Source organism: Marmota marmota, unplaced genomic scaffold (assembly GCF_001458135.2).
Source record: "Marmota marmota marmota unplaced genomic scaffold, marMar, whole genome shotgun sequence".
Classification (NCBI taxonomy): Eukaryota; Metazoa; Chordata; class Mammalia; order Rodentia; family Sciuridae; genus Marmota; species Marmota marmota.
In genome coordinates this window covers 16568682-16594730 of record NW_026000026.1, presented here as the reverse complement: position 1 = coordinate 16594730, position 26049 = coordinate 16568682, and the positions used below count along the sequence as shown (strand labels likewise).

General features: G+C 40.2%; 1 protein-coding gene across 5 annotated transcripts in view; it reads right to left on the bottom strand.

Annotated features, from left to right (window-relative positions):
• The window catches only part of Ptprt (protein tyrosine phosphatase receptor type T), a 783764-nt gene that overhangs the window by 358381 nt on the left and 399334 nt on the right, over nucleotides 1-26049 (bottom strand). For all 5 annotated transcript variants that reach the window (XM_048810927.1, XM_048810928.1, XM_048810929.1 and 2 more), the window contains exon 8: nucleotides 16071-16180. In XM_048810927.1, the coding sequence (XP_048666884.1) occupies nucleotides 16071-16180 (110 nt within the window). The remainder of the gene's footprint in view (nucleotides 1-16070; nucleotides 16181-26049) is intronic.

The window sequence follows — 26049 nt, the reverse complement described above, 5'->3', positions numbered from 1 at the left end:
GGCCTGCTTCCCAGACATGGTGATTGGCATAAAAACACAACACAAGCCACACGCTCACAAGGGAGCAATCTATTTTGGAGAGCAATTTGGCAATATGGATCCAGAGTTACAAAAGCGCTTATTCCATTCACCCCTATAATTTCCTGTGTGCGCATGCGTGGGCATGCAAGGGCGGCTCAGACAGAAATACAGTAAACCAAGCATGACATCGAATGGCCAATGGCAGCTAAGACTGTACTATACCTCTAACTCTTACAGCACTGGTGCATTGCAGGTTTGAAGACTGCTGCTTCTACACACAATTTTTCAAAATTAAGCCAATAAATTAGCTGAATTTCAATTAACTAAAATTTTGCCCCAAAGTCACCTACCCAGGCAACATTAAAACCAGGATCTGAGTTCAGGTCAATCTGTCCTGAAGATCATGTTTTTTTCTACCATGATACACTGTAACCATAAGCCTGAGGTTTGTCACAGCATTATCAGAAACACAGAGAAACAACAGAGGAATGAAAAAGTAAATTAAGCAATATACACTCAACGGACAATTATGCAGTCATTAAAAAAGATAAGCTGTTTCTATGGTGCTTTAAAAGCATCATGATTGTAACAAAATACTTAATGAAAAATTATAATAGCAAATTTTATGTAATTATGGTTAGGTAACAAATGTATGCATATTAATAAAGATAAAACACCAGGAAAAATAATTGTTGTGCTAGAGAAGGTAATTTTTTTTCTCTGATATCCAAACTACCTGTAATATTGTTACAAAAATTAGCTGAGAATGGCTAAGATTACAAGATGCCTGTGTGGGTGGGGTGTGCATACTGCTGGCCATATATTTGGGGTCCTTAAGGGAAATTCCTCTGCAGTCCTAGACTCTACACATGCTCCTGTCTTCCTGAGCTCTCTTGTTAGTCATGATGCTTCTCTAGATGATTTGTTCTGGTCTAGAATTTCCACTCTGGTTTCTTCCTCAAGGAGGAACTCTCTAGAGCATGGGTCCTTTTCCCCCCCAAAGTGAGAGAGATAAGCATCATTAATAAGAACGGCTTTCCATAATTGAAGATAGAACCTTTACCCAGAATGTGGGAAAGAACAGAAGGTGCCTTGAAGCCTCACAGCTGACAATATGATGCATGATGGGAATGAGGGGCTGGTTTCCTGGGCCATGGCTCATGGGACCCATTCCCAAAGGCCCCCAGAAGTACATCTTGCTAAGATGCAAAACAGCTGTGAGAGGAGGAAGTTGTCAAGGCCATGCTCAATTCCCATCTTCTTTATGTCTTCCTAGACAATCTCAGCCCATGGCCCACCCAGAGTCAAGGGCACAGCCATAGCTTTGACAAGGATAATCTAGGATCCCAGGGAGAATCACAACACCAGGGGGCCCAACCGCCTGGATCCTCAGGAAGCTTGTCTTGCCTGCTTTCATTCCCAACACCTCTGATCCCTTTGGCATGTTGAGTCCACTAGTGACATGGGGGTGACTCTGATACTGACATGTCTGGGCTGGGCTTAATCTATTGGTAACCGGACACCCCATTGCCCAGTAGAGGGAAAACATCCGGGAGTTTTGCCAAATCCTCACATCAGTTTCTTCATCTTCTTATTGGCCAGTAATTCTGAGATCCCTGCAGGTATTTTCCACAAAGTTCTCTAGGATCATAACTATTGCCAAAAGGGTTTGAGACTGAAATATACTTAGAATGGTAAAAACATCCACAATTTCTTATGAATATAGTTTCTGTAGCGTAAACTGACAAGTGTAGAGCTTCCCCGATGCCCATATCCATGTTCTGAACCCAGACTGGAGATGGTAGGCAGGTTTCACCTTGAATGTTGACCTCATTTGAATGAAAATAACCACCTGGAGGGCTATGATGTGAGGGGGAGGACTCTGAGGCCGTGTCACAGCTCAGTGCAAGAATGTGCCCTGATCAACAACTGATGTCCACCATGGGAACAGTATTGGGGAGGAATGACGGGAAACACATGTCCCATACCCATCTCCTTCTGTTAGGAAATAAATTGAAATTTAAAACAAGAAGGAAACTATGACCACTACATCTAACCTTAGTTTTATAGATTTCCATCCAAATATATACGCACTGTTCTACTCTCGACCCTTAGATCCATTTGTATTGAACAGAGAGCTATTATTTTGAGTACACTTCTACAATCAATGGAAAGAATGTGAAAGCCTCTGCTTGCTCCTGACATATCTATTGAGAGGAGAAAGAAAAGCAGAGTTCACACTTGCCTAACCGGTTATTTGAAGAGATCCAGTTCATTCTTAATCCCCCCCGAATTCTGTCTTACATTCTAGAAAGATCAATCGGTACATCCTAAAATAAATTGATTACAAAGTAAGTAATCAGCCATTAAATGGGATAGTTAAGTGAATTATATAGAAATGGAAAAGTGTTGGACATGGTAAAAATCAAACAATGTGACCCCAGAAATGTTAAAGCTATTGCAGATGCACAGAAAAAAAGTTTACCCATGTGACCATGGTGGACACATAAAGGAGTGGGGACAGGCATTACTCCCCACTCCCAACCTTCCTTACATTATGCAGTGTTGTCATAATGTCACTAACATTAACACAGAATAAATTATTTTTTAAAAATCAAACAATCATACAGAAGTAGATATTTAAATATTTATTATAACTGTGTTATAATATAACCTTGATTCAAGTCTGGAATATAGTTTTATTCATTAAACATATTTATTGAGGGTTGACTTTGGGTCGGGTACAACTCTAGGCACTTGGGATATAGCTGTAAATAAAGATCCCCTAATCTTGACAAGTTTATGTTTAAGCAATTGAATTCTATGAGTTAAGCATAAATGCATGGGTCATCAGAGCCTCACGTAGTCTCTTACAGATTATTATTATAGGATCTGTAACTGGATTTTAAGAGTTCATTTGGTCCTATCAGGTCAAATATGTAGACTAACTAATGCCAAGAGTTACTTCTGACTGTCATCGTATCTCAGCCATTTAAGGGAACCTTTCCAGTCTCCATTCATTTAAAACACACACACACACACACACACACACAGTTTGAGTAATACTGAGTTCCCAGCACTATATAGGGCACTGGGTTCTTTCCAATGATGAGTATTATCTAACTGGATCCTACCTTTGTGGCACTTAAAATATAAGGAAACAAACTTACAAATAAATGTGGGATGGTTACGAATTGTGTTACATGTTACACAGGAACGGGGAGACAATAATGGTAAGTGGCTATAGCCCTACTTGAAGCCTCCCAGAGAGGCTATTTCTGAGGAGGTGACACCCTTGCTATGGGTCTTGATCTAATATCTGTAGCTCCACATAGTAGGAGAACAAGTCAGCCATGGGAGGGGAGGTGGCAGAGATTTCTGGCCACTAAGAGGTCCGTGTGCAATAGACCTGAGGCAGGAGACAACACGGTGCATTGGGGGGTACACAAGAGAAGGCCAAGGAGACTAGAGAAAAAAAAACAAACAAACAGAGACGCAAGTCTTCATGATGTGAGTTAGCAGTTTGGATTTTATATGAAAGGCAACACCTCCATAAGTAAAGTAATAAAACTATGGGGGACATTAAAGGAAATCTAAATAAATATTGAGGAGTTTAATATTGTAAAGATGTCAATGATCCACATATTGTTTTATACATTCAATGAGATTCTAATCAAATTGACAACAGATGTTTCCATTAAATTTGATAAGTAGATTCTAAAATGAAAAAGCCAAGGGCAAAAATAAGCAAGATATTTCTAAAAAAGGATGAGGAGGAAGGAGCTGCTCTGCCAGAGATCAGGATTAACTGTGAAGCTATAATAATTATGACTGTATGTGGCTGTGGTTTATGGGGCCAGTGCAAGAGAGCTCTGAAAAAAAAATCAGGCAAATCAGGAATTTTGGTGCAAGTTAGATATGGCTTGGGAAAGCAGGGAAAACGAGACACTATTTATTTAAAGGACCTAGAAAAAGTGTTTATCCACATAAGAAATGCATTTTGAAATGAATTTTGTACTCCATCTCATACTGTATATAAAAATTAACTGCAAATAGATCAAGGACTTAAATCTCCGGAGCAAAACGATGAAATTTTGGTAGAAATACAGGGAATTATTTTTCTTAACCTTCGTTTAGTGAAGAGAGGGTTAAGGACACAATGTGTCCTAGCTATACCAGCAAAGACTGATAAAATTGAGTATAATGAAGAACCTTTCAAAAATTACCTTATAGAGAGCAACACCAGCAAGTTACCTACGTAATTGGCAAAAAGTATCAAAATGTGTTATATGCACATATGAATATGCACAATGAAATCCATGATTCTATATAATAAATATGCACTAAGAAAAATTATATTCCAAAAAGTATTACATGTAAGTAAGAAAAGATTGTATAACCAATTGGGCAAATGAACAAATAACATTGTTATAACTGAAAAGTCCCCAAAGGTTCGTGTGTTGAGCATTCCTCCCCTGCTGGTGGCGCTACTGGGAGGTGGTAGAAACTTCCAGAGGTGTGGTCTCCTTGGACAAGTAGGGGGCTGGGGCGGGGCTTTGAAGGGCATGTCTTATCCCAGACCTTTCCTTGCTCTTGGTCTTGCTCAGCTTCCCATCCTGCCTTGCCCTGTGTCCCCACCAACATGTCTTGCCCCACTGTAGGCCCTTAGGGAAGGGGACAAGCAACCCTGGAATGAAATCTCTGCAAACCAGGAGCCAGAATTAATCTTTTCTCCTTTAAGTTGTTTTTTTATCAGGCATTTTTTTTTTTTTGTCTCAGTGACTGGAAGCTGATTAACAGAGACACGAATAGATACCCCATAGAAAATGCAACCCAAAAGAGTCACGGACAGGGGAACATTCACCTTATTAACGACTGAGAGAATTCAAAGCAAGATGACAATGAGATGCCATTTTATATTTATTCAACTGGCTAAGAGGAAAAAGATTCCTGGCAATATCATGTATTAGACAGGTTTTAAAATCATAGGAACTCTTATGTTTTGCTGACATGAGAATAAATTAATGAAACCAGCTTGGAAAATAATTTGGCTTTTTTTTTTTTTAAATTGAACACTCATTTATCATGTACCCTAGTTCCTAGATATAAACTTAAGGGAAAATCCTGTACATATACAGTAGGAGATACATACAAGGATGCCCATTTCATCACTGTTGATAAAGGCAACATCCTAGAAGCAAACCCCAATGCCTACCAAAGGAGCATGGGTAAATGCACTGCAGTATCTTCATTCGTTGGAATATTACGTAGCAGTCAAGATGAATAGGTTACAGGTCTCACCAGTAGGAATGAATAGTGGCAATACAATATGGAATAAAAATGTTCCAAAAGATTCTATACAACAGAAAATTCTTTACTAAAGAGACTAATAGAATGATATGTTTTCAAGGAATACATATAGATAGTAAAACAGTATGTAATGTGAAGGAATTACATACAAGATTTGAGACAGTGGAAGAGGCAGGAGTAATAATCATCTAATTTTGGGCACCCGCACGTTAGGTCAGAGCCTGAAGGGCACCAGGAATCTTATCTGTTTCAATCCTCCCAACTCCTGAATGAGGAAACTGGGGCTCAGGCTGGGGAAGGGACTCATTCAAGTGCCTTCTTTGGCAATGGCATACCAAGAGTCAATCTTAATTTCCTAACTGCACAACTCACGATCTGACTTTTCAATGAAAGGTGCATGTTAAAAGCATAATAAAACCAATAGGAGATCCAGAAAACAATGGCCATTTTTATGACCATTTGAAGGACACCTGGTATGTATGTAAGCATAAGTGTGTGTCTGTGTGTGTGTGTGTGCAGGAATTTGTACATGTTTTTGTGCATGCATTTTTTGCCTATGTGTGTATGCAGGTGGATATGCATATCATCAGCCTATGTGTGTGTGTATGTTTGCATGTATGTATTGAAATCATAATGAAGAAGGCCAAGGTCCTGAACTTTGATGTCAATTTTAAGAAATTATTTCTCTCTTGATAAAGAGTTTTAAAAAAAAAAATCAAAGGAAAGGACCCATGGGTTTGGGGCAGGACAAGAAAAGCCACTTGCTATCTCCTGAGCCAATGAAAGGGATTAAGCGATGAATCCCAAATGCAAACTCTCCTCCAGGGACTGGAAGAGCCCAAATGTCCCGATGATAGAGGAAAATCTGCAGGTACCCTTTACTGAGGTCTCAAACACAAAACCGTTCTGACCAAAACAGAAACAAAAGAACCAGCCAGTTAAAAGCAATAAATTCCGGCTGCACTGCCCATCCCAGGTGGAATTCCAACAGGACTAACAAGGTAAAACATCAGAGATGAAAAGAAAACACTGTGTGATGTTTAAAGAGAAGCTTCACCACTTAAACACTGCCTCTGGGCAGTGTATTGAAAGGACAAGGCAGCCAGAAAGAGGGTCCCATCTCCAGCCACGTGACTGTGTGTACAGCAGGATCTCCTGCAAAGGCCTCTGGATACACACATCACACATCAAAATGCAGTTCCCCTTCCATCTAAGGAACATGAAAGAGAGCCACGTGGTGCCAAAAAACAGCACTAACTTGTCCATCTCTTCCCTCCTTTCTCCTAGGACGATCGTAAATGCATGGGATTAAATATATCCGAAAGATAATTTTAATCCAAAGCTTTCCTTTAGCAAAAAATTGAGAGAAAAATATGGCAGAAATTCACGGGATACAGCTCAGAGCCCCTAAGAGGACAGGGAGGTTCTCTTGTGGTATTGCTGGGTCAGGGATAGGAGGTGGCAACCTGGGGTTTCTGCAGTCCACCTGGGCCTCTGTTTTCTTCTGAAGTTAATTCTCCAAAATGGAGCAATTCTGAGGATACAATTGGAAGATGGGTATAGCCAAAGGGCAAAGGGCTCACACAGACTTACTGGCAAACATGTCAAAACAAGCCCACACCAGCATACAGCGGTTGATATTAAACAGCGTACAGTTTAAGATAGCTTTTGTAAGTTATATTAAATTCACAAAAATATAGACTCCTCCACACCCCAAGACCAACATACTTACATATGAACACTGCAGGAATATTCTCTATGCAGCCCCCCCCCCCCCCGCCGCCCCCGTACTGCTTATCTACAGCTGAACTGAATGATTAATGTTGGTTATGAAATACTTATTGCCAGGAGAACATGATTTGCTGTCCTTTAGTTAATGAGGGCTATGCATCTGTCAGTTTCTTCTCTCATGTTATCTGGCACCATCACAAATACCTGTGTTGTAAGAGAGAAAAAGAAACACCCCAAGGCAAATATATAGGCATTCCTGATAATCCACCAGTGGGTGTCAGGCAGAACTAATGGGCCACTTGCATAAATGCAACTTACATTGGAATGCAACTTCCTTCCTTCTAGACTCCGAGAGCCAGAGATCATCCTTTTCAACCAAAGCTGTTTCTATTGAAACACTCATCAGCCTCCCTGTCAGCCCAGGCGACCTGTATGTGGTGTCTACCCAGAGATACCTGCATTTTTTCAGGGCTCTGGAAGAGAAACACCCTATGAAGTTTGAGTGATGAGCCCAGGGCTAGAAAAAATGGCTCCTGGACATTCCAGGTTCCTGACTTTTAAGATTTAGGGAAGGCCTCTGGGCAAATCTATTGAGTTTTGTGTGTGTGTCTTTTTTAAGCCAACAGAACTAACTTCTCTCCTGGAGAGGCAATAAGATTCATAAGGGAAGGTCTGTTGTGGGCTCCCGAGTCTGAGTTATAGACTGCCATTTGGAAAGCACAAAGGGATATTGACAGAGTGATCCCTCCCTGCGAGTCTTCAATCACTCCACACAGGGTTGGTTTAGCAACCTTCAGGGAAAAGGGCCGGAGGCTTCTGTAACTTGAACCTTAAAGAACTGAAGCACCATGCACCTGTCTGTGAAGGAGGGAGCTAGCTACCGGAGGTGAAGCCTGGTGAAATGGGAAGGAAGATGGGGTAGGCCAAGGTCAAGGATGTGTTTATTTGTCAGGCATTTAGCTAGGATAACAGACCAGAGGAGGTGGATTGGATTAATTTCCCACAATGCTTCTTTCCATCCCGGGACAGACATGAGAATTTCCTAAGGAACTTAACAACAGCACACAAATGCACACATGTCTCATGGTTGGAACCTTCCCCCAGGGATTCTAATCTATCTGGACTGCAATGGAGTCCACCCATCCATCCATCTTCTTACCCACCCACTCGTTTTTGTGTCTATCTACCTATTTATTTGTCTATATTCTCCAGAGTCACAGGTGTGATTGTTTTAATAGTCTTTTTTTTTTTCTTAAAAAAGTTTTAGGTTCACAGCAAAACTGAGCAGAGGTTATTTCAAAGTGTGATACAGTCAATTAAACAAAACTTTCATTATTACCCTTTGTTAAGATAAAGCACAAATCCATACAATCATCCAAGGAATATTTATTGAGTACACACTATTTGCAAGCTATTATTTTAGGTCCTCAGGACACACTGACATGGAAAAATAAATACCGGTTGTATAAGTTATTTCAAGACAAAAGGCTGTCAGGCTGGAGAGTCAGAAAGAACTGATGTGGATTGAACCTGGAGGTCTGCTGGCTGCATCCCTCTTGCTCAGGAGAGCTCCACCTTTTGTTTTACTCAGGTTTTCAAAGGATGGAACAAGACCTCATTGGTATTATGGAGAACAACCTGCTTGACTCCAAGTCCACCAATTTGAATGTTAATCTCATCCAAAAACACATTCACAAAAATGTCCAGAATAATGTCGGACCACATGTCAGGACACTATGGCTGAACCAATTTGACAAAATGAACCAACCCAGCACCCATTCTCACAGAGCTAAAAGTCCAGGGATACTGGGTGATACTAAAATACACAAACAAATCAAGTGCAGAATGCAAAAGCAGGTTACTATGAGGGAAAACAGAGGGGCCTCTTTTTTTGGATAAAGGGGATAAGAGAGGGGCAGGCCTTTTGGAAGTCAAAAACAGGAAGGGGTGGCATGAGGGACATGAAAGGAAGGGTGTCATAGGCAAAAGGAAAGATGTTCATGGAGTCATGTGTGGGTTTCAAAGAACTGGACAAGCCTGAGAAAATGCTAGAAGGCTGGAGGGGCTAGAACACAGTAAACAGGCAGGAGCCCGATCATCCAGAACCCTAAAGGTAAGAGGGACAGAGTGATGCAGAGAGACAACATGATCAGAGGGATCACTTACAGATGTTCTGGGGGCTGGCACATGCAAGGCGCTGGGTTTGGTCCTCAGCACCACATAAAAATAAATAAATAAAATAAAGATATCATGTCCAACAACAACAAAAAACATATATATATATATATATATATATATATATATATATATACACACACACACACACAAACACACATATACATATATATATATGATGTTCTGCCTGGCTGCAGTGCCGAGAAGTGTGGGCGGGTTGTGGCAGGGAGATACTGAAATGGTCCAGGCATTGATGGGTGCTCAGAAAGGATGTGGTGGTACAGACGAGGCTGCTCACCCTGACCTGAGACTACTTTGGCAGGAGAAATGGTGGCACTCTGGTGGATTAGCAGCATGGCAGCTGGAGGTAATGAATGGATCACTCTAACTTTCTGGCTTAAACAATTCAAAGGAAACAAGAGCTTTCTTTTCCTGAGTTACCAGCCTGGCTCAAGTTATATCCAATAGTGGCCTGCATTATGCAAATTGTGTATCCTAATTAACGTAGATCAGGTTTGCATTATGCAAATTATTGTTTGGGGCTGTATTAGGCCCGATCCAGCTGATCCCTTCCTGCCTAGCAACCTCCTGCTCATCTGGACCACATCCCCCCCTCCCCACCATGCCTCTGTGGACCAGAGTTGTGGGAGTCAGGGGTCAGGGAGCCCTAAGCAGTCACTGTGGCAATGCTAAAAGGACAAAAGGAGGTGTGCCCACTCATCCAAGCAGAGCCAGGAATCTCCCATGGGCCTCTCTCTTTGAGGGCCCGCCCCTGAGCTCATCTACCACGCAGCTCTGTCAATGTTTGTGTCTTCTCCCACCCTGTTCAGAACTCTGCTCCACCTCAGAACAAACACAAGCCTTCTTTCAATGCACTCTGCTTGCATGTTGATTCCTGGGGCCCATATTTTTTATTTTGTTCAGAATCTATCCTACCATCTGTATGCTGGAAAAATATTGACAACCCTTTGACCTATTGCACCTCTTCAAGGAGCTCCCACATAGAAATGCCGCCTTGTTTTATTGAGGCAAAGTCTGTGTTTTATTTAACTCTGAGCACCAGGCACCTAGAATAGCTTGCAAGATAAATGTCAATCAACTCTAGCATAATCAAGACACCCATTCCTGCCTCATTAGGGTCTTCTCATTCCCTTTAAGCTTCTCAGATTTATACACTGTAATTAGAAACTTGGTGATTTTGACTGCTAAACAGAAAGGCTTACTGGGAAGCTTCACATGTCTGAATTTTAAATATTTTCACACTTCGTTAACCCAGTTGTAAGTGTAACACCTTCTGGCCCAATTCCCTCACACTATGCAATTTTATTTTTGGACAGAGATGAGCACAGTTAATTGAATTGGAACACATATTGATTACTGTTTTTTTTTTTTTTTTGTGAACTCTGAACAGTTTGTCTCTAAATTATTTTATTGAAGAGTTTTCAGACAACCCCTTGACTGGATTGTTTCCCCCAGTGACCTCATTCTGGCTGTAAGTGTCCGTTGGTAGTTGCGATGGTCTGGGTTTTGATGAACTGCAGTTGTTCCTAAAAGCTGAGTCAGGTGAGAGAAGCTGTGCCATCTTTTTCATATACCAAGGCCGGATTAGGCAACACTGGTATCTTATTCAAAGTCAAGAGTGGGACTCTGAAAGGGTCTGTGTGAATGGCATGATTTCCATATTGGTGGGGAAAATTCTTAATTCTTTGGATCAAAGTGAGATGAGATATTGCTTAGTTCATCCAATGACCGTATTATCTGTGCCACTGACTGCCATGTTTTCATTAGTCAGAACTTTCCAGAGCAGTTGGTCTTCACTCCCCACCTCTACCACCTCCTTGTGCAGATCCAGAGGGTGAAATTTTATATCATCTCTTAGGCTAGTGCTTTTTACCCTTTAATGCACACACAAATCATCTGGGGATCTTGTTAATGCAGTCTCAGTTCAGTGCATCTGGGCTGGAGCCTGAGATTCTGCATCTCTAACATGGTCCCAGGTGATGTTGATGCTGCTGGTTTTGTGGACACAGGATTCTGACACTTCTTCTCCCTGTGCACTACCTGGCACTCTGTTAGGGAACTGATCATAAAGTGCATTCGGGATCTACCACTAAAGTACAAATCCCCAAAGATCTGAGCCCATGGGCAAACTCACCCTAATACTTTCCTGCCGGAGCTGAAATGGGGCAGTGTCAATGGGCTCTCAGGGGCATTCTGAGCCCACGTCAGTGGGCAGGGATAGTGGCTGTGGCTGCTGCAAAATTAAGCTGTTCCACTGCCCTAGTGTGATGACAGGGTCAAGCAAAGAGTCCCATCCTGTACGGAAGAAAGGCTCAAGGGGAGAAAGGATCTAATAGTTCATGGCTTCAGGAAGTTCAGCAAGATAAGAACTCTGTACTAAATGGAAGATAATCTATTATGGTTTGGATCTTAAATGTCCCCCAAAGACTTTGTGTGTTGAAAGTTTGATCCCTAGGATGATGTTACCGTGGGGCCCGGTGGGAGGAAGTTAAGGTCCTTAGGGCTGTGCTTTTGAAGGGTACGGTGGGACCCAAGCCCCTTCCTCTCTCTCTTTTTGCTCCCCAGCCACCACGAGGTGAGAGCTTTGCTCCCCCGAGCACTCCTGCCATGGTGTCTGCCTCATCACAGCCCCCACAGCAATGGGGACAAATGACCATGGACTGAAACTTCTGCAACCAAGAGGCAAAATAAATCTTCCTGCTTTTCACTTGTTTATCTCAGGTATTTTGTCACAGTGACATAAGTCGACTAACAGTGTCAGAGCCAGGTTAGCAACAGAAAATAGGCAGCTGTGATAAAACTTTCACATCTTCCACCCAGGCACAAGGTCTCTCAATAAACTGCTGAACTCTCATCACAATAGCACAGATGATGGAAATGTCCATTCTTCCTGAGGCTTTTTCTGATGTCCTTGAGATGCTTGTGCGTCCTAACCCCCGTCAAATGTCCATCCAACAGCTCAGTGATCTTTTACGAATGTAAATCTGGTTCCTTCATTTCTCTGCTTAAAACCCTTGAAGGGCTTTACGTTTTTCTCAGGGTAAAACGTAAACTCTAGGAGCCCTTCATACCCTGCGCTGCCCGCAACCCCTTCACAACATCTCATGGCTGTCCACCACGCTCATGAAGCCTCAGTCACTTTGGTCTCCTGTTGGCCAACCATTCCAATGTCATTCCCATCCTGGACTTCTTCTGCACAGGCTAGTTTTCTTCAGATGTCATCACTGCTGTACCTTCAAAGACTTGCCAGATTACAAGCAAGCTTTAAATGCAAAGCAACACATGAAACAGAACCTGTGCTTTTGTGGGTAGGATGTGGATTTATTTATCCCTTGGTCCTTTACCTGGTTGAAGCCTGGGATGATCTTTATAACTTTAACCCTAATGTTCACGTTATAAAAAGTGGACTGAAGCCCAGAAATAGAATGCGACTTGACCAAAGCCACTCAGATTTGGGGGGGGGGGATCAAAGTTTTCTAATGATAAATCCAGAGGTTGTGACTTGGACTCATCCAAGGAAATTGGCTCTCAATGCTGCCTGGACCAGCTCTATTTAAAATACTTACATTTTTCCAATAGTGAAACTTCTCTTTCTTTTCTTTTTCCTTTCTTTCCTTCCTTCCTCCCTCCCCCCTGTCTTTCTCTCTCTCTCTCTCTCTCTCTCTCTCTCTCTTTCTTTCTTTGGCTTTGGGTTATTTTGCTGAGTCTAATGGGCATGGACAATCCTGGGTTTCTGTTCCCATTGTTATCTATTTTTTTCTTTGTAACAAAATATCCCTTTTAAGGCCAGAAGAGGGTGATTTGTAATTTATGGGTTTCTCTTTTGAAATTACAACTAGAACCTAATTTTAAAAATCAAATTGGTTTCATCTAATTAAATTTGGAAATTGCCTCATAAACACATATTTGTTATGAAAGTCTGTAAACTCAAGGTCTCCTGATTACAGTCTGGGGAAGGATGGGCTTCAGCCCAGTGTGGATGGAACTCCCCATCTCTGTGCTCAGCGGGGACATACTCTTCTAATAGTTGCTAAGGCTTTCGAACAAGCAGTGTTTTCTAGAAGAGCAGTCCTTGAACTTTAATGCCTACATGTAGCACCCATATAAATAGGAGATTGTGATTCAGGAGGTCTGGATGAGCCTGGAATGACCATATCTAATATTCTCTTGGGTGCTGCTGCTGCTGCTGGGCCACGGACCACACTGGGTTGCGGCAGCAGCCACACCTGAATGAAAACGCATGAATTTGCCATTCTGTCTTCTGCCCTTCACCTCTCTGTTCCTAACTTCCTCATTTTTACATGATGATTAAGAACTAACATTTATAATGTTATGAATGTCAAGCACTGTACTACACACATATGTCATATGAACCTTGCAACAACCCACTAAAGAAAACTACTATTATCATGACTTTTGGGAACTTGAGGTTCAAGAACCTCAGCACTGCTCTACCATGAGTCACACAGCAGGAAGTCATCCTAATGGGGATACAGGTTTAGGATGCCTGACTTCAAATTTTAACATTCTCACCTACTTGAGCCTCATTAGCGTGAAATACATGTGACCACTGTCACGTTTATGCATAAAATGTGACCAAGGGATAAATAACTCCACATCCTACCCGCCAAACTCCCAGCTCCTGTCACCATTTCCTCCAGCCATTTTGGTGTATTCCCCAAAGGTTGCCTCACATGCTCACAAAAGAGCCCCCCAGCTGCAATCTTCTGGCTCTGGTTCTCTATAATTATGGCCTAGGAAGCAGCCAAAAAGTTACTTAAAGATCCTTTACCATAGCTATCTCCAGCAGAGACCATCATAGAAATGTCAATATCCCTGGCATCGGGTCTGAAAATCCCAAGGTACTGAGTCCACACAGAAGTGAAAGATATGCTGTGCCAACCTGTTCTCATCTTTGAGCCTAGAGCTCCGGAGAGTGTACCACAAATGATACCTCAAGTTAGGAGCTATTGCTCAAATCAGGTGTTTAACTCTCAGTTGCATGTGCCCCCCTCTTCTCCCTTCATCTATATCTTTCTTATTATCATGGGATGGCAATCATGATATTGCTAGTACAGCCCAATGAGTAATCCTACTAGAAGAAAAATCATTTTACTCTCAAGGAAGAAGTCTGTGCAGAGAGATAACCCCACTAGCAATAGGACCCAGCTCAGTGGTTTCCAAGTGCAGGTACCTAAAGGACCCAAACCTTTTCATGACAAAATTGTCATCATTCCAAGACAAAATGAGAGAAAGTAAGGCAATTGTCATGAGTTATTCATAAAGTAAATTTATGCAATTTGAAATTATGTCCTTTCTATATTTTTGAATGATATCTTTTCTGTTATGAAATGTTAAAAGATGGTAAAGCACTTACATTGGTCCCCCAAACCTTTGAAATCTTACCGGCCTACAAATTCCAAAAGGCTTGCATTTCTGGCATGGAGAAATTTTCACATAACATTACCATTGCTCCCTAAATCATGGTCCTTTCTCTCTGCCATACAAAGAACAGCTTGCTATGCACAATAGATTTCTATTGTGCGTGTGTCTAACTGTGGTCTCTACAAAGAATATCTTTGAAATTATTGGATTTGGGTTCATCAAATTTCCAGTCTCTCACTCACTCCCCTGATGAGGTCTGGACCACATCCTTGGCAAAGTGTATCAGTGTGACTCCCTCCCTTTCTCTTACAACAAACTCAGGAAGGAAGTTTCTCCCTACAGCCAAAAAGGCTCATAATGGTTGAATTCCCTCCCCAGAACTCACTCCCAGAAGCCCCTCTCTAGAGGTGTGTGTGTTGGCAGAACACTTAGTGGCTTAAGGTCCCATGTGGGCTTACAGTACATGGTCCTGCCTGGGAATGCTTGTGCCTTTTCCCTCCCCAGGCTTGCTAGAGTCACACTGAAGTGACAGAAGTGATGAATATCATCCTCATTTTACAGGTGAGGCAACAGGCTAGGGGGCAGGAGAAGCCTGCCCAAGCCATATGAGACTAGGCGACACCTATTTGGAGACTAAGCTACCTCTTTCCAGCTGCAACATCCACGCCCTTCCATCAGCAGTGTCCTGTTTTTCTGTTTTATCCAGTGTTGCCTCAGGACTGAGAGAAGAGTCAATCTTATCCACATCCCAGTACTTGAATCTAAGCTGTGTGAGCATTTTTGCAGATCTTTTGTTTTGTCTTCCAATGGACTTCTATGTAGGTTGATTACAATTTCTCAGGAAGACATATTATGCTGTCTCGGTGGGGACATTCCTGCCTGAGTAGGTTCGGTTCCAACTGTGATATGATAAGGTCTGGCTAATGCTTGGTGGGGAGCTCTGGATATAATTGCTTGGCTAATAATCTAGTATGCCTTGAGTACAAAGAAATCCAAAGCCCAGAAATCCTGTAATCCTGGACAGAGAATGACACTGAGATCCTCTTCAAAGCCCAGGGACTGATATCTGTGGGGTGAGTACCATATGAATATCACAGTTTCTCAAACAGGCTTTAACTACCATTGGCCAGGACTGGGTCTTCTCTTCTAAATCAGGACAATCTGACTCCTTGAGTTCCCGAGTCTTCTGCAAGAGGGATTAGTTGTCACCACAGTCATCTTAAGGTATGATATATCCAGATTTCTTTGTCTTTGGGCAATCAAGTCAGCCCAATTCTGTGCTCTGGTGTTTTCTTTCCATTATATTATCAGAAAAGATGCGTCCTACTCACCTTTATATCTTCAATGGAATAGGTATTCACCCACTTCAAGCTGAAGAGAATTGAATGCAACTGAGCCCACAGAAGCAGCCCAAGGGGCCTCCTTACCTCATAGAGCGTGATGACCCCATTGGTCTCATTGGGAGGTTTCCACTGGATGTAAATCTTCTCCTCAAAGGGCCCTCCTTGGATAGATTCAAGAGGAACAGCTCCTGGAACTACAGAAGAAGAAAGTTACAAACCTGATGTCACCTTCCTCAACACTTCTCCAGCCCCATTGATTTAGAACAGGGTTGGCAAAGTTTCTATGAAGGACCAGGTAGTAATATTTTAGCATGATGCAGTCTATGTTGTAACTATTCAGCGCTGCCATCGAAGCATAAAAATGGCCATGGGCAATTCATAAACAAATGGGTGTGGTCATGTTCAATAAAACTTTATTTTCAAAAACAAGCAGTAGGCTGGGTTTGACTCATAGGCTCTAATTTGCAGCTTCTCTTTAGAAGGTTGACAGTTTCTCATCTGCAGACTGAACAAGTCCATTAGTGGACTGAGACTGATCAGAGCAGAGAGGACAACAGCAGGCCCCAGCCTTGCCAATGGATAGAAATCCCCAATTAGGTCTTTGTTTTAGGGTTGATATGTGAGGAATGTAAAGTGGGCTTTGCCATTAGTTTACTAACTCTTTTCTTTTCCCTTTTTAAAAATTTGTTCTAAGGAGTTACACATGACAGTACAATGCATTTTGACACATCATGCATAAATAGAGTATCACTTCTTATTTTTCTGATTGTACACAATGTAGAATCATACCATTGTAAAATCATATATGCACATGCAGTAATGATGCTCAATTCATTCTACTATCCTTCCTACCCCCATATCCCTACCCTCCTTTCCCTCCCCTCTGCCAAATCCAAAGTACCTCTATTATTCCCTAGCCACCCACTCCCTTATTGTGAATTAGCATCCACATATCAGAGAAAATATTCAGCCTTTGGTTTTTTGGGATTGGCTTATTTCACATAGCATGATATTCTCCAGATCCATCCACTTACTGGCAAATGCCATAAGAAGAACACAAACTATCACTATGTGCTGAGGACATAATTCTATATTTAGAAGATCCAAAAAAAAAAATCTCACCAGAAAACTTCTAGAACTAATAATGGAATTCAGCAAAGTAGCAGGATATAAAATCAACACCCATAAATCAAACACATTCCTACACATCAGCAATGAGTCTACTGAAAGAGAAATCAGGAAAACTACCCCATTCACAATAGCCTCAAAACAACAACAACAACAACAACAAAACCTTGGAAATCAACTTAGCGAAAGAGGTGAAAGACCTTTACAATGAAAACTAGAAAACACTAAAGAAAGAAATTAAAGAAGACCTGAGAAGTTTACCAACTCTTGTTTTCCGCACTCTCCCAAATTTTCCTCAGCTTTAGAAAGGGCTTTCTTAGTTTCCAAATTCCTTAATTCAATAAAAACTATGTGCCTTGAAACTTCAGTCCACCTAGAAGAAGCTTGCTTTGCTCCCAAGATGGCAGCTAGTATGTCTTGCTGCCGAGTCTCCAGCGCTGGCCTGGGGTGGATGCTAAATGCCCATTGGCTGGTTGGATATAGAGCTGAATGAATGACTTGTGCCAGCGTTTTGCCCTAGGAAGCACAGTCTTTCCTGGGGCTGCTCCTATTCAGGGCCAGTCTTCCTCAGCATCCTCCTGCTGGGATTCCAGCATCCTCACAATAGTTTGGAAGATGCTGAGCCAGAAACTAAAAGATTTCCCAGACTTTCAGTTCTAACCCACTGGAGAATCGTGAATTCATGTAGATCATTACTGGATCTATTTATATTTCAGCATTATAAACACAGGAGTTTTATTAAGTGCTTACTCTTTGATCAGAATTTTACATACATTATTTCACTTAAGCCACAAAATAGCTGTGCCCAGTATGGATTATCTCCTTTGTGCTGATAAGAGAGCCAGCCTCTGAGAATGCCGATACCTTGCTCAAGGTCATATGGCTCTTGAGTTGTAAAGAGGGAACAGAACACCTGTCTATGAGCTTCAAGTCATATACCCTTAATCATCATGCAACACCTCTCTAGATATAGCCTTGGCCATATGTTGCAATCAGTTCCCCATTGTTAAATTAAAATATGTTTAGTTTTCCTCATTATGGACATGATACTCACAATTTGTTGACTATTAAGAATATACTAAAAGATTTTGAAAAAGATACAAGAAAAAGTCACTCACACTACCCATTTTTAAAGATATTTTCCAGTTTTTCATGAATACAGTTTAAAACTTTGTTTTTAAAAATATAAAATATGCTTATGCATGTATTTTATTTTTTAAAATTTTAATCCCTCCTGTGTGTATTGTGTTGTGACCCTCTTTTGTCATTATACAAATCGTAATTTTAAAAAAACCTGAAGTGTTTTAGAAATTATATGGTTTAATATCTGCTTAGAAGAAAACATCTCTCTTATAGTCCTAGTCACCAATCCTTTCTTATTGGGCATTAAATTTGGTTTAAATTCTTCATGATTCTTAGTGGCACTGCAAAAAGCATTCTTATAAGGTATATGCATGCAACTTTGCTGATGTCCTGAAAATAAATTCATAGAAATTAATTTACTAGGCCAAAGTGGGCAAGCCATGTTATTTTTAAGGATTTGACACGTATTACCAGATTGCCTTCCAGAAAGTTTGAACAAATCTGGGCTCTCCAACAGAAGAATATGCCTAGTTCTGATGTCTGCCAGCACTATTTAAAAAATTAAGTGCATGTGTGTATCGTTTTTAGAATACTGGAGAGCACAGACTTTTTTTTTTTTCAATTTAATTAGCCATTTGCATCGATTCTTTTAGGAACATGCGCTCTACACCCTCTGCTCATTTGCTTATAGGCCTCTTTATTTTTGCTCATTTTTATCTTATGGGCTTATAACTATAATCTGCTTTTGAGGACACACTCTTTTGGTATAGTTTACAAATATTTTTGCCAGGTTTTCATTTGTTTTAGAAATCTTTTAGGTATGTAGAAGTTTTTTGCTTAGTCAGATCTCCTGTTGTTTCCTCTCTCCCCCGTTCCTCCCTCTAAATATTTCTAGAGTATTTAATATGACCAAGGGACTAGGAGGGACATTAGGAATGTAGTTGAATCCTTAATAAAACCTTGTGCTCTGGGAAGGGAGACACATATTTAAAAAATAACACGCAAATTAATTCGTCAAAGTTGTTAACTCTGAGGTACAGTCATAAGTTATTAGGAGAATCAAGTAGAGAAAATTTAGTCTTGCATGTCAGGATATTGAGTGGCAAATACATTAATGTTGATAGATAAGTAGAAGTTACTAGGGCAAAAGTAGAGCATGTTGGAGTGTGGTGGACAGCTTTTTGAGGTCAAGAATGGAAGGAGAAAAATCAGTTAGGAAATTGCTATTGTCATTCTGGGCGAAAGGATTGTTACTTTGGACCAGCTAGAGGCAGTGTAGAAGAAAAATGGATTGCAGAGGAGACTGTTGTTATGCTAAACTAACATGACTGGATGGTGATGAATAAGTACAAAAAGGGAAGAGACATGTCATGGTGGGGCCCAGCACTTTGTTTTATGCAACTAGGGAATCAGACTGTTGTTTATAGAAAGGGATTCTTATCTGGGTACAGTGGAGCATGCCAGCAAACCCAGCAATTTGGGAGGCTGAGGCAGGAGGATCGCGAGTTCAAAGTCAGCCTCAGCAACTTAGCGAGACCCTGTCTCAAAATAAAATACAAAAAGAGCAGGGGATGTGGCTCAGTGGTGAAGTGGACCTGGGTGTATGTAGAACATCCAAGAGGTGTGGCTGAATAGTGGTTGGGGCTACAAGACTGGGGCCCATGTTTGGGAACTAAAACCTTGCAGCTACAGTATAGAAAGAGTTGGAAAAAAAAAAAAAAAAAGAAGACTAAATGAAGAGGAGCTCCATTCTCAACAATTAGGAAGAAAAAAATGGAGAGATGGGAGACAGTGGAGTCAGTGTGCAGAGAGGCTGCTGGGAAACCAGACGTCAAGCTGTCACTGGAACACTGGAGGTAAGAGGTTCAGGAAGGGACTGGTCAACAATGACAGATGCGGCTGAGCAGTCAAGTAAGATGTGGCTTTAGGTTTTCCCGTTGATTCAAATGTTCTGTCCTCAAGGTTGTGACTTGAGCATGAGTGATTTGGAGAGAATGCTGGTATCACAAGCCATCGTGGAGAGGGTTGAGAAAGCACTGGAAGGTGAAGTGAGAATGCAGAAATAGCAGCGATTAAATATGGAGCCCACACAGTGTCCCCTCCCAAAGATGGGCAGGGTTATGACATGACCAGGGTGACCAGGAAGAATCAAAAATAGATGAGAAGTGGTGGAGAAGGGAGAGGGGCTCACTGACATGGTGAGGGTCCCGAAAGGCAGGAACAGGGAGGGGTGAGTGGAAAGAACGTCCCTTTCCCTCTGTGAGAGATGAGAAAATCTGTAGATGCTTTCGAGGGAGGAGTTGAGGTATCCTAATGGGTCTCTTATGAAGTGGTGGTAAAGTTATCTACAAATAATGTAATGAGGAACAAGTTGCATCAAGCATTTGAGAAGAATCCAGATGTTTTAATCATTGCAAAGCAGAAAGTGAGCAGAATAGGGAGCTGTAGATTCTGCCCATTCATCTGAAGATCCACCTGATGGAGTGGAGGAGAGTCTGACTGTCTGATGGAGGTAGAAGAGGTTCTGTCTTACTGACGTAGGTGGAGAAGAGTATGTCTCTGGTGGAAGTGGAGAAGAGTATGTCTCTGAGGGAGGTGGAGGAGGGTCTCTCTGATGGAGGTGGAGGAGAGTATGTCTCTGATAGAAGTGGAGGAGAATATGTCTCTGAGGGAGGTAGAGGAGAGTATGTCTCTGAGGGAGGTGGAAGAGAGCATGTCTCTGATGGAGGTGGAAGAGGGTCTCTCTGATGGAGGTGGAGGAGCATCTGTCTGGTGGATACTACAGTAAAACCCAAGCTAGTAGCACTAGGCAACCTGGTCTTTCCAGTTTAGAGAAAATTCTCTTTCTCATATCCAATAAGATAAACATAAAACCCCAATGAATAATTATTTTATGATTTATTTTGTAATTTATTCCCATCTTTTTCTCTTTGCAGCTAACACTATAATCCATCTGGAATTTATTTAGCACATTGTACGCAATAGAAATCTAACTATAATTCCTTACAATTTTCTTAGGACAGTTAATTGACCAGTCAAAACTTCCCCAGGGATTTACAATGCCATCTTAGCACCATGTTAAGTTAGTTTATATCCTGGCATATGCTGGGCAGCTTTCATGGAGCTGTCGCTTCTCCTGTGATAGGACTCCTCTATTGTGTAGCAATGACATGCTTTAATACTTGGGAGAACAAGGCCTTCTCTTTCCTTATTTTTCTTTTGCAAAGTTTTCTGGAATATCAATACCCATTTATTTTTTCAGAAGAACTTCAGAATAATTTTATAACATTTCAAAACCATTCCACTAGAACTTTTATTGCAGTTCAGGTGCATTCTCCTCTTCTTTTGGGGGGCCAGGACACCTCCTTAGAACCATGAGTTCTTCTGTTTCATAATGCCATATAACTCTTCACTTATTAATGCTTCTTTTTTATGTCACTTGGTTAAAAATAGGAGTTTTTTTATGTTCCTTACAAATTACATTTCTAGGACTTTATTACTTTGATCCCATTGCATTTGCATAGGAAAAATTGTATGCAATTCCATATGCTTTAAAGAATAATTACAAAATGAACACATGTGCCCACTATGTGCTTTAGAAATGAGACATCACTGATTATTAAAGCATCCTGTATGCCTCACATTACTGACTCCTTCTTTTCCCATCAACAGTAACAACAAAACATCAAGTTCTACGCAGAATCTTTTGTTAGCCAATCTCTTTATTTTTACTTGGAGTTATAAATATATACATCTATAACAAGACAAGTTCTCATTTAGTTCTTCTTGGTTTCCTTTATATACACATAGTTTTTTTTAGTACAAGATTTGCATTTGTAACTCACCATAGTTTTGAGATTAATCCACATGGATGCACATAGATGTATTTCATTCATCTCCGGTTCATAAATATCATCTTATTGTATTTATTTCACTGTTCTTCTATAGATGGATATTAGGGTGATTTCCAGATGGAGCTATTTCAGAACATGGCTCATATGAATATTATGGACATTCTCAAGGTGTATTTAAGAAAAGGACCTGTACACTGAGGGACTGAGTAATGCCAAATCATTTTTTCAAAATTTGGTTGAAGTATAGACTCCCTCAAGTTCCCTCTTCTCTATATCCTGATAAATACTTGGTATCATTGGGTCCAAAATTCCTGACCATCTGGTAAGTATAAAATGAGACTTTACTGAGATGTTATCTGTTTTTAACCTGTTTCCTAAAGAAGGTGATCATCTTATTAATGTTTGAACATTATTGACGCTTTCTTGTAGATTTGCAGAGGTTCTTGGTAAACTCTTGATATGATTTATTTTATTGGCTATATGTATTATACAAACACTTTCTATTCAGTTTGTGTCTTGCTTTTCTCTTTAAATGAACTCACCCCCCCTTTTTTTTCCTAGGGGGAGACTTTATTCTTTTGGTCCAGGGTTTTGTTTTGGTTTGTTCTATGGTTGATTTCTTTCCAAAAAGTTCCCCCCCACACATGCAGGTTTTCACTTTTACTCTTATGTATATAATTTCAAGTGAGTAGGACAGGGCAGCCTTTAAGATATTACACATAGATCGATTCCATGGCTAAAATGAAATTTGATGGAATATTCCATGACTGATAATTCCTGTGTAATAAACTCAGAAATTAATGGTGGAATGACGATAGAAATCCTTTTTAGTTGTGTTTTTTATGTCTACTATGAAGTTATAATTCAATTTCAATTCTTCGTCCCTCACCTAGAACCACACATTGATCCGTTCTTAATTTTAATATAGTCAGATTTATCAGAGTTTTTCATGGAAGACAGACAAATTTAGTAGTAGATACTGTCCTAAATCTTTCTTAAAAATGCTACAAAATGCTATATTGCTTTACCTGAAGGCTATGGAAGTAAACTTGGGGCAAGCAAGAAATGCCAGGCAATTAATGACCCCAAAATATCTTTTAAGCAATGAAAGGCAGGAAGTTGATGAATGAACACCTCAGTTTCCTCTTCACGTTGTTGGCTGAGACACATTCTATTAGTGCTTTCCAACTACCCCAAACAGGAAGATGACGATGACGATTTCCAACCCGAGGGGACTATCATAAAATAGCATAAGAATGAATCACCAAGATAGTAAAATTGAAATTTAAAAAATCAATTAAATGCAAGCTATTCCTTTTAAAAATCACTTTCTTTTTGTTTTTGTACCTATCTTGACATGGGCCAGAATGTGTCACCAAGTCAGTGCTGGTCTCTGGACCACACTTGGAATGACAAGATGCTACAACCAGCTGTTCACGGGGTAACTTCCTGGTTGGCCCGTCTTGTACCGGCTTCCTCGTCTTCCCTGTTCCTTCTCCCTTTCCCTCACCAGTGTGATATCCTAAATGAACTTCTTCCATTGGAATCCTTATTTTTGGATCTGCTTCTGAATAAACTTCAACAAAACAGTCTCATTTAAGAGACACTTTTTCTACTCCCAGATCACAAGAACGTTTTCTTAAAAATCTCATAAAAAATTTTAAAGTTATGCCTTCAATAAAAATGAACTGAACCCATTTCTTTGTGTTTTTATGCCTGCTGTGAAGTAGGAAATCAATTTCAATTCTTCACCCCTGACCTAGTACCCCACATAGAAAAAGAAAATGTTAATAATTCAGTGGATCTGTCCTGCTACATTTAATTTCTTTCACATTTCCACGTTATGGACGGGTCAGTCTCTTTCTCCTTTTTTTTTTCTTTCCCTCCTTCCTTTCTTCCTTTCTTTGGTATGTGGTACTAGGAATTAAACCCTTTGAGCTACACCCTTACCCTTTTTGAAATTTTATTTTGAGACAGAATCTCACTAAGTGGTTAAGACTGGCCTCTAAATGGCCATCCTCCTGCCTCAGCCTCCTGAGTCATTGGAGACCCAAACTTGGCTTGTATGGATCTATTTCTAGTTCTGTTTTGATCAATTGTTCTTGCACTAAACCTGTGTCAATAGCCCACCTGATTAATTAATAATAATTTGTAAGTCTTGGTATTTGAAAGAACAAGTTATATTACTTTGTTCTTCATGTTATTCTTACCTTTTCTACTTACTTGGACCAGCTTGCACATTTTGGGAAAAAATGTTTGCTTTTGTATTGCATGAATTAAAGTTCAGTTGGGAAACAATTTGTGTATTTATATTATTGTGTGTTTATGATATTGGATTTTCTCGTCTATAAACATGGTATATCTCTGTTATGGGGCTTTCCTAGATATTTTTCTGTTTCATATATTTTATATACATCTTGAAAACTTTTGTTAGTCTATTACTAAATACCTTATGTTTTTATTGCTATTATAAACGGTATCTTTAAGAACATAGCACATTCTTACTAGGTGAATAGAAATGCAATTGATTTCTTAAATGTGACATCTCAGCAAATATATTAATTATAATAACTTGTATACAAATTTCTTTGGGTTATCTATGTAAATTATCGTAGCATCCATAGTTAATAACAGTCTTATTCTTTCTAATATCTTAATGTTTTATTTTCTTGACTTCAAGGAGGGCCACCAATTCAATATTTAATGGGAATAATGACAGGTGTATGTGTTTTTCCAATTTTAAAGATAATGGTGCTATTATTTCATTCTGAAGTATGGTATTTTATGGCTATCATTTATAGGATTATGAAGGCCCATCTTATTCCCGATATACAAGGATATTTTGCTTTTAAATCATGCTGAGTTTTAACCACATCCATTTTAGTAATAATATGCTTTTCTCTCTTAATATGTTAATGTAGCAAATTACATAAATGGATTTACTAAATTTGAATCAGTATTGATTTTTTGAAATGAATTATTTTTTTCCTATCTGTGCAGTTTTGGATTGTTTGTTAATGTCTTGTTTGGGGTATTTGCATCTGATTTCTTTTTCCTCATTGCAAGCGAGTCTGGTTTTGAAGTCAGGTTACAGTCATGTCATAAACTGAGGAGGGGAAGAATTTTCTTTTTCCTCTCTTGGAAAGCATGGAGGTAAGGCTGGGATTACAAATTTCTTGAGCAGTTGTCTGATTGTACTTGGAAAACCACCCGAAACTGGTATTTCTTTGTTGGAAAAGTTTAAATTAGTGATTCTATTTCTCTGTTTGTTATAAAACTGTTTAGGAAATTTCTTCCCTTGAAGCAGGTTTTGAAATCAATATTTTGCCCGGAATTTTCCTCTATCACCTAGATTTCAAATATATTGATATAAAATTATATATAGTCTTTATCCTTCTTACCCTTTTAACTATGAAATAAATTCTATACAAGTGCATAAAACAAATAAACATCTCATTAATTTAGCAGTAGCCAGCTGCCTACCATGACCTTGCTTTTCTTTATGGGTTTTGTTTCTTAAACACACGTCTAGTAAATTGTTCTGAACTCTTGCAAACACCAGGGCTGGAGAACGAATGCAGTGTTAACTTCCACTCCACGAACATGCTTCATTCCAGCCCTTATTTCTTCTTATTTGGGAATGCACATTAGTGTCTTTGTTTTAAAATATCTAGTTTCTTGCTGTAATTCTTGGGGATATCGATCCTGCATTATCAGGGCAGCCCCCTTTAATAAGAACGAGGGCATTTTTCATCTGTTCAGCAACCTTTCCACGAGCCCCTGTTTAAGTATTTCCATCTCGGAGGGAAAGGGCAGGAATTATACATGCTCATGCATTACTTGGCCAGATAAGGGGTCTAGCTGTCTTGTGGGGGAGTGAAGAGTGGCTAGTGAAGGAGACTAACCAGGCAGCAGGCGGATTCTCTGCAGGCAGAAGGCTTTTGGATGTTGGGGGGGACAACCTATAGTTACCAGAAGCATTGCCTCTTCCTTTAATT